The sequence below is a fragment of the Zeus faber genome (genome assembly GCF_960531495.2).
Source record: "Zeus faber genome assembly, chromosome: 21".
NCBI classification, from domain to species: Eukaryota; Metazoa; Chordata; class Actinopteri; order Zeiformes; family Zeidae; genus Zeus; species Zeus faber.
This window is the reverse complement of record NC_137208.1, coordinates 4768941-4779771: the sequence shown is the minus strand read 5'-3', so window position 1 is coordinate 4779771 and position 10831 is coordinate 4768941. Positions and strand designations below refer to the sequence as shown.

Here is a 10831-nt window from a genome sequence, read left to right as displayed (position 1 = left end):
CCTCCCCCTCTCTCTCTCCCTCTCTCTCACCCCCTCCCTCCATCTCTCTCCCCCTCCCTCTCTCTCTCTCTCCTCTCCTCTCTCTCTCTCTCCTCCCTCTCACTCTCCACCTCCCTCTCCCTCCCTCCCTCTCCCTCCCTTCCCCCTCTTCCTCCCTCTCCCTCCCCTCCCTCCCTTTCTCTCGCCCTCCCTCCCCCTCTCTCTCGCCCTCCGTCTCTTGATCCCTTTACTGCCTGTGCTATGGAACTGAATTAAACAACTTTTGTCTCCTTAAGCTCATCTGTGCGGTGAAGCTGCTTTAAACACGTCACCGCTGCCAACAAGAAAAACACAACAAATCCACATCCTCTTTATTTTATATGAAATTATATTATTTTATATTATTTTATATTCAATTATATTAATTTATATTATATTATATTATTTTATATAATATGATATTATTTTATATTATATTATATTATATTATTTTATATAATATAATATTATATTATATTATATTATTTTATATTATATTATATTATTTTATATAATATTACATTATATTATATTATATTATATTATGTTATTTTATATGATATTATATTATTTTATATTATTTTATATTATATTATATTATATTATTTTAAATTATATTATTTTATATTATTTTTTATTATATTATATTATATTATATTATATTATATTATTTTATATTATTTTATATTATATTATATTATATTATTTTATATTATATTATATTATATTATATTATATTATATTATATTATATTATATTTTATTATATTATTTTATATTATATTATATTATATTATTTTATATTATATTATATTATTTTATATTATATTATATTATATTATATTATATTATATTATATGATATTATTTTATATTATTTTATATTATATTATATTATTTTATATTATATTATATTATATGATATTATTTTATATTATATTATATTATTTTATATGATATTATTTTATATTATTTTATATTACATTATATTATTTTATATTATTTTATATTATATTATACTATTTTATATTACATTATATTATTTTATATTATATTATATTATTTTATATACACTTTCCCTTCATCTCTGTTTCCCAATCTCTCTTTCAATCTCATCTCTCTCCTTCCATCACCCTATCTCCTTCTCTCCCTCTCTCCATCCCTCCCTCCCTCCCTCCTTTCTTTCTATCCCTCCCTCCCTCCCCCCCCTCCCTCTGAGGTGTCTGGAGCTTTGGGGAGGTTTTACGTGTGAATAACAATATTTGATGCTTGGCGCGACGTCGTAGATCAAGGCACGGACAATGTGCGAGGGAGAGGCACTGGAAACAGCTGCTCAACACACACACACGCACACACACACACACACACACACACACGCACACACACACAGACACACACACACACACACACACACACACACACACACACAGGATTGTCACTGATCGCTGCTGGAGGGGGGTAAGTCCCAGCAATTCGCCAGAAATGCCAATCTCCGCGACATACACTTAACACACCTCCGACACAGAGCCAACACACACACGCACGCACGGACGCACGCACACACACACACACACACGCACGCACGCACGCACGCACGCACGCACGCACGCACGCACGCACGCACACACACACACACACACACAAATAAATCCTTTTGCACTGCCACGGCTGTACACGTACGCTGTCACTTTTTACTAGGCAGCCCCTCAGGCTGGGACAAGAAGGCGCACACACACACACACACACACACACACACACACACACACACACACACACACACACACACACACACACACACAAATAAATCCACAAAGACACACACTATCCCATCCCTGTTCCCTTTTTTTTTTTTTTTTTATTTAACTTCCGAGTTTTTCCCAGTTAAATATAAATCCCGTATTCATAGATATTAAAAAATAACCAATAATAATAATAACAAAAATATTAATAACAGCGTCTCCATCCTCTGATTACTGGACTCATTAACACCAGTTGAAAGCTCTGAATAATTGAAATTATTCCGCTAAAACTAATTTCAGGTTCCTCTTTTTAGGTTTTTTGCGCCTGATTTGCGGGAACTTGTATCTGGCGCTAGCAGCGGGGCGCGCGTCCTGTTATCTGGACGCACGCAGCTGCGCTCACCGTATTTTAAGCGGCGGTTTTTGGCAACAGGACGGGGGACCCGCCGAAGCCGGAGCCGCGCGGGTGATTCATTAGCGCAGCGCCGGCACCGCAAATGAAGTGTGACCATGGGGTCTGGAGAGCGCCGCCACGTTTATACCCACACACACACACACACACACACACACAGACACCCAATACGACTATAGTGAAAGCAAAAGTCGAAGAGAAAGTACCCGTAGTAGCTCTCTTACTTTACTCGTTATACTTGTCATCGTCATATATATTTTTTAATCGAACCCTTACAGTTCATGCACTAAATAACGTAGTTATTAGTTATTCATGTCAAATTGCCTGCACGCTGAGTGAGCGCCGCTTCAGTTCGTGAGAAACGTTCAAATTCAAATCTGACATTTTATCTTTTAATTGTGTTTGACTGTGAATAACCCTTATAATTGTTGGTGTGTGTGTGTGTGTGAGTGTGTGTGCGTGCGTGTGTGTGTGTTGTCAGGACTTTGCCACGGGTTCCTCCACACACAGAGTCCACGGCGCCGGGCGGGGCCCCCGGGTCTAATCTGTCGCTGTTAATTGCAGAATTAGCTTCCGTTAGGGCCCTAAAGCAGCGTTGGTGGCTTTACAGCTCGTGTGTTTATCGGCGGAGGAGGGGGAAAGGTCGGCGCGCGGCCACAACATCATTATTATTATTATCGTCCTCATCATTGCTGTTGTCCTGCTTCGTCGGTCGGCGTCGGCACCAGCGCGCGGGAGACGTCGGCTTCGACGTCCGTCAATCCAATCCGTAAAACATTGACGGCAAAAAACAATGAGACGGGACGAGCTCTTCATTCCCCGTCTCCTCCTCCCAACGCGCTTCAAGGGCCCATTTTGCAGCTTTCGTCGGAAAACACTCGTGGAGACGGAACCTTTCTTTCACCTCTTAAAACGAAACGTGCACCGAAAAAAGGGAAACCCGCCGCATGAAGACCTCAGGAACCTGCCGAGTTTTCCTCCCTGTTTTTTGCCGCTGAAATCCGTGGTTTCAGGGCTGCGTGAGATGGGTTTTTTTTTTTGGGATTTCCTTTTCCTTTCGAACCGGGGTTCCGGACTCACTGATGATTTCAACGACAGTTTAAAGCTCCGGCTCCTCGACGCCGGAGCCTGAGTGGGACCGGTTAAAAAAATAAAGAAATAATGAAAATAAAACATTTGATGTCAGACGTGGTGGAAGTTTCGATAAAAATTTTTGCCGGATAATTAAGCTTGAGAGAAGAGGGACAGAAAACAAGCTCATCCCACTGGTGTGAATATTGGAAACAAGCCATAACTCTGCATGAATAACTGAAAAAAATATAAAAACCTCAGTATGTCCCAGACCATTGATGGTGTTATTATAATAGCTATTATAAGTTTTCTAATAGTTATTCTAATAGTTATTATAATATATATTATAATAGTTATTATAATAGTTATTATAATAGTTTTTATAATAGATATTATAATAGTTATTCTAATAGTTATTATAACTATTTTTTCTGAATATTATTTTGCATCTTGTGGTGTTTATCTCCCCAAACGATGATTATCTGACAGGACGAGGAAACAATTGAAACATCACACCCCGTCCAGAAGAGAGAGAGACACGCACACACACACGCACACACGCACACACACACACACACACACACACACACACACACACGCACACACGCACACACGCACAAACACACACACACACACACACACCACACACACACACACACACACACACACACACACACACGCACACACGCACACACACACACACACACGCACGCACGCACGCACGCACGCACACACGCACGCACACACACACACACACACACACACACACACACACAGACATTTGGTGAATCACTGTCTGGATCAAACCACGGCTGGTGGCGTGCGGCAAAAGAAAGTCAAAAAAATAAATAAAGCAAAGGAAACCCTGAGGCCTTCAACCGTCAATCTCTCCACCCCCACCCACACCTCCACCCCCACCCCCACCCCCACCCCAACCCCCAAACCCTTTCTGCTCTAAAATGGGAAACACTTGCCGAGACAACTACCTGCATCAGAAATTGTATGGAACCATGTATCAATCCATCAACATGAGAAGATGTATTCAACAAAAAGAAAAAGGAAATAATAATCAAATAATAAACAATAAAACATCACAAGATACTATGGCAATATCTGTCTGTCTGTCTGTCTGTCTGTCTGTCTGTCTGTCTGTCTTTCTATCTACGTTGTGAAAAGTAAAGCCCATGAAACAATGTGTTTTCTCATCTCCCTGAATAAACATTACAACTACATTTATCTCCATCTTCTTCCCTCTCAATGGTGTGTTTGACTCCGCAGCTCGTTTTGGGGGCGTCTGCCCGGCGGAGGAGGCGGAACCGGGCGCGGGCCTCGCCCCACTGACCAGGGATCAGCGCTCAGTGTCACTCCGTGGCGCTGGAGGTCAGGATTACCGCCTCGCTAATCGGATCCTGGACCCGCCCCCCCACCATCCCCCGCCAACCCCCCCCCTCCCCCCCACCTCCTCCTCCTTCTCCTCCCCCTCGCCCGGCGCCCCGGTCCAGCCCAGACGGACCGGAGCTCCAGAGCCTCAGAGCTGCGGGCGGCGGCGGCAAACGGCCAATCCACGGGCAGGCCAGCGCCAAGACGGCTAATGAGGAGCGACGTGTGAGCCGGAGCGCGCAGCGCGCGACCCAAGAAGAACCTGCAGTCGCAGAGTCTTTGGCCCGAGAGGAAGGTACAGTGCGGCGCGTCTCCGGCTGGGACGCGCTGTCAGGACGGAACCGACGATGGCATGAGGGGGGCCCCAGGGGCCACAAGGGGCCAACATGTGAGGAGGACTTGAAACAGTGTCCTTCCTATGCACTGAATAGGCGACTTTTAATGGAAAACTAGATAGATGGATACGTAGACAGACAGACAGACAGACAGACAGAGAGAGAGAGAGAGATAGAGAGAGAGAGAGAGAAAGAGAGATAGAGAGATAGATAGATAGACAGACAGACAGACAGACAGACAGACAGACAGTCAGAGAGAGAGAGAGAGAGATAGAGAGATAGATAGACAGACAGACAGACAGACAGACAGACAGACAGACAGGCAGACAGACAGACAGGCAGACAGACAGACGATGGATAAATAGACGGACAGACAGATCCCAAGGTGCCAGGGGAGGGACGGTGCTTACCATGTTGGTGGGGCTGTCCAAGGGGCGGTTGGCGGGCGAGCGGGGGGACACCTTGCTGCAGTAGGAGGACAGGGGGAGGTGGATGACACCGCCCAGGCCCTCGCTCTCCTCATCCTCCATGCGCTGTCTGCTGGTTGCCATAGTTACCTCTCCATCTGTCCCCCCATATGGAGAGGCTGGTCGCTTGGAAGACATCCTGGGGAAAGAACAGAAAAAAGAAACGATTTAAAAGAAAGAAGGGGAGGAGAGAGAGAGAGAGAGAGAGAGAGAGAGAGAGAGGGAGGGAGAGAGAGAAGAAAAGGAGAAGTGGTGAGTACTACGTGAAGAGAGGTTGCTAGCGGACACCACACAAAGTGGAGAGATTTCCATAAAAGACAAAACTTCTCTCTGTTATGATATCGCAAAGCCACGCGCTCTCACACACAAACACACACACAAACACACACACACACACACACACACACACACACACACACACACACACACACACACACACACACAGTTTTTCATTGTTGATTTGTATGAAATAATACAACCAGGTATTGTCATTGGTGCAGTAACCAGCAAATAGACACACACACACACACACACACACACACACACACAGACACACACAGACACACACACACACACACACACACACACACACACACACACACACACACACACACACACACACACACACACACAGACAATGACTAAAGGGATCATTGCACAGAGTTCTACCATGAAGGCTCTGTTACATGCTAGTGTGTGTGTGTGTGTGTGTGTGTGTGTGTGTGTGTGTGTATGTGCGTGTGTGCGTGTGCGAGAAGGGCGCTTCTTGGCAGACCTTCAAACCCGGCCGGACCCCGCCAGGGTTTGCCAACAAGGGCCATTCAACGTCCACATTCCCACAGGCAGCACATTACCGCAAACGGAGAACGCTTCGATTGGCGTGGTGGAGGAAATGACCACGCCTCGAAAATAGGAGGGAGGGAGGAGGTGAGGGGGGTGAGGGAGGGAGGCCGGGAGAACACCAGGCTTTATTTGATTCTATTTTATGCTAAAGTGCAATCAGGATCTGCATCAGCATCCTCTACAGACAGATGAGCCCCAGGAGTACTTTTTGGTGGCACAGGCTCCGTTCTACCAGGGCACCAGATTGGACAAGTACTTTCACTCATAATACTTTAAGTACATTTAAAAGTATGTACTTCCCCACGCCGTAACACACTCACTTTCGGGTGTACTGTTTTCTGAAGAGCTCAGGAAAAGTGATGGCAAACATAAATATCTATGACCTATCTACACCGATCAGCCACAACAAAAAATACACCACTAACTGCTGACACCTTTCTATCATAGCAACATTCACTTTTTCACCACCTTGTGCTGCAGTAGTTCTTCTGTGGTAGGAACCTTTTGGTTGGTAGTAACCACTGCAGAGCAGGAACAGCCACAAGACCTGTGCTTGTGGAGATGCTCTGACCCAGTCGTCCAGCATCACAATGTGCTCCTTGTCAAAGAGGCTCAGATCCTCACGCTGCTTCAACACATCAACTTCAACAACTGACTGTTCACATGCTGCCTCATAGAATAATAATATATAACACTATATATATATATATATATATATATATATATATATATATATATATATACATATATATATATATATATGTATATATATACATACATATATATATATATAATCTTGTTATATATATATAATCTTGTTATATATATATATATATATATATAAAACAGTATACATATAATAATAATATTATATCCCACTCCTTCACAGGTGCCATTGGAACCAGATGATCAGTGTTTGAATGTTGTGGCTGATCAGTGGGTTCCTGGGAAATTGGAAATTGACCTGGACTCGGTCGACCGCCTTTGTTACTTTTGCTTTGTTCCTTTTAGAGGGAAGGACTAAATCTATTAGGAGAACTCACAAGGTAAAGACTTCCCCACACCCCAACACGCACGCACACACACACACACACACACACACACGCACACACACACACGCACACACACACAGGGCTGAATAGGACCGGCAGTGAATATGCAGCAATAACAGAGTTTAATGTGGTTCTCGGTGTCGGCTGAGTGCTTTCAGAAGCACTCGTCAGCCTTGAAGCCAACGCGCCTATGACCCTGGGTAATAAGCCACTAGCGCAGACACACAGGGAGAGGGAGGGGGAGGGGGAGAGGGGGAGGGAGAGGGGGGAGGGAGAGGGAGAGAATGGGAGGGAAAACCAAACAAGAGATGGATGCGGGGGATGGACATGTGGATAAAGAGACGGAAAAGGATGGAAACCCAGTGGGGGAGGAGTGTGGGGGGTGTGTGATGTTCAAGCATCAACTGGGAGGCAAATTAGTCTCCCTCTCCCTCTCCCTCTCCCTCTCTCTCTCCCTCTCTCTCTGGCTCGGTCTCCCCCTCCCTCCCTCCATCTCCCCCCTTTCCCACCTGCCGCCGAAACACCTGAAGTTCAATCTCTCTTGCGTTTCACCAGTGCCTTCCATGCCTCCCTCTCTCTCTCTCTCTCTCTCTCTCTCCCTCTCTCGCTCCCCCCTCTCCCCCCCTCCCTCTTTCTGGCTTTCCTTTCCATTTTTTTCACCCGCCACAGGTACTCATCATCTCTGGCTGCTGTTGTACAGTATCCCTCCCTCTCTCTCCTCCTTCTATCTCTCCCTCCCTCCCTCCTCTCCCCCCTCCCTCCCCCTCTCAGTAGGAGTCTCTCGGCATGTCACCGGTAAACTGATTACACTCCTGACTCTATTGGATTTCCTCTGGACGTACATCTGGTATTGTTCCGAGTCGCAGGCCCGCTGCTAATTCACGGCTTGTTTGCCCGAGGACGGCGGCGAGACAAGCGCTGGAGGAAGGAGGGAGCGAGGGAACGAGGGAGCAAGGGAGCGGGGGAAAAGAAATGAAGAAAATAAAATAATCTATTGTAAATTCACATGGGAATGACTTCTGCGTTCACTTTTACGCATGGACATGAACTTGTAGTTCCAAGATAAACCCTGATCACAACCCTAAATGTGATTATATATATTATATTATATATATATAATAGTATAAAATAACAACAACAATAATAATAATAATAATAATAATAATAATAATAATAACAATAATAACAATAATAGTAATAATAATAATAAAACTAATAGTAACAATAATAATAACAATAATAATAACAATCATAGTAATAATAATAATACTACTACTACTACTACTACTACTACTACTACTAATAATAATAATAATAATAATATTATTATTGTTATTATTATTATTATTATTATTATTATTATTATATAATTATAATTATTATTATTAGTAGTATTAGTATTAGTATTATTATTAGTATTATTATAACAATAATAATAATAATAATAATAATAATAATAATAATAATAATAATAAATTGTTCAAATTTGCATTTTTAGAATCTGGCCTTAAGTTCTGTTTTTTTTTTTCTTTTGATGTTTTTGTTTTTAAATAGGCATCCCTGTCTTGCGTTTTCAAATCACAACCATTTTGCCTGTTTCTATCTGTTTTGACTCCTTTAACAACTTTTATTCGTTTTTTTATCTTTACTTTTTCTGTTTTTCTGTGGCTGTGGATAAGACACACACACACACGTACGCACACACACACACACACACACACACACACACACACACACACAAAACACGCCTGACCCAGCCGGCTTCAAATTGAGTTTCAGCCCACTTACTCGTCACCACACATACCTTTGACCACTTTCCTGAGGCTGGCTCCCAATTTTAGATTCTTTGAATATTTGAATATTATCAAAAATTTCCCTTTACTGAAGGGTGCGAGTGCTATGGTCAGAAAACGCCTTTAAAAGTGGAGACATCAGCGCATGTTTGTCGAAGTTCCCACGGTGACTCCGCCCTAAGTTAAGTCGTGTTCTTTGAGTTGTATTTCCCCGCCTCACAATAGATGGATGGAAGGACGGGTAAAGGACGGAGGGATGTGTGTAAGGACGGAGGGATGTGTATAAGGACGGAGGGATGTGTGTAAGGACGGAGGGATGTTGACTTCCCCTCCTCCACCTCTTCCTTGTCATCCCTTTATGCTCTCCGTTCATCGAGAGAGGATGATATTAAAACGCGGCGTCGAGCCCTCGTTTAAAGTGCGATAACGTTTATGGCACTTTGGGGTCTGTGTGTGTGTGTGTGTGTGTGTGTGTGTGTGTGTGTGTGTGTGTGTGTGTGTGCGTGTGTGTGCGTAGCCGCGTGGCTCAAAGCCCTGTAGTTTGTACAGCTGGCCTGCCGCTCTCACTGGGCAGTGTGTGAAATGCCGACGCAGACACACACACACACACACACACACACACACACACACACGTGCGTGCACACAGACAGACATACACACACACACACACAGAACAGAGGCCCTAACACTGCAGGTCTGTCCTCATCACTCCCTGTTTACTTTACCTCCTTTCACTCACGCACACTGGGGCCTTTTGTTCCTCACCAGCCTCCCCCCTCCTCCCCCCTTCCTCCCCCACCCCCGAAAACACACACCCCTCCCCCAGCATCCTGTGTGCACCTCTGTCCAGCCTCTCTCTCCACACACCGATCACCTCACACCCGCCCAGCTTCACTCCCAGCTTCACCCAAACTCCCCCGAAAAAACCTTCCCGCGCGGGGAATAAAAAAGGAGAAAGAAACATTTCCAAAAACTTCCGGAAATGTTTGTTTCGTACCTCAAGGATGGATGATCGCGCCCCGCTGCGCGCACGGCGACGCGTTTCCGCGCCCGGCCGCTGGCGATTTTGGGTCTTGAATCGCAGAACGAGGTAGAGACGCGGATGTAAAGAAAAATGTGAAACGTGAAAAAGCAAACAAATCAAATGTGTGATGGAAGGTTTTGATCGGAGCTGAAGGTGAGGACGTCCCAGCCCTCACAGCAGGACGCCCCAAAATATACCTGATGGTATTTGATGCCTAATATCATATTTCTCACACTACTCTGTGTGGAAAAAATATCAGAGGGAAATATTAGACGCTGGAATATAAGTAATGTACATTGTAATATAGGTAATATATATTGTAATATAGGTAATATATATTGTAATATAGGTAATATATGTTGTAATATAAGTTATTTACATTGTAATAAGTAATGTAAATTGTAATATAAGTAATTTATATTGAAAAAAAGTAATATATATTGTAATATAAGTGATTTACATTGTGATATATGTAATATACAATGTAATGTTAGTAATATATATTGTAATTTAAGTAATAAACAATGTAATATAAGAAATATATATTGAAATATAAGATATTTACATTGTGATATAAGTAATATACAATGTAATATAAGTAATATATATTGTAATTTAAGTAATAAACGATGTAATATAAGTTATATATATTGTAATATAAGTAATATACATTGTAAAATAAGTAATGTACAATTATTA

General features: G+C 43.1%; 1 protein-coding gene across 1 annotated transcript in view; it reads right to left on the bottom strand.

Moving 5' to 3' along the window:
- Positions 1-10831, bottom strand: part of sox5 (SRY-box transcription factor 5) — a gene marked incomplete at its 3' end in the record, with an annotated part of 120684 nt that overhangs the window by 96307 nt on the left and 13546 nt on the right. The window contains 1 exon segment of the mRNA XM_080022718.1: positions 5364-5559. Coding sequence (XP_079878844.1) covers positions 5364-5559 — 196 coding nt within the window.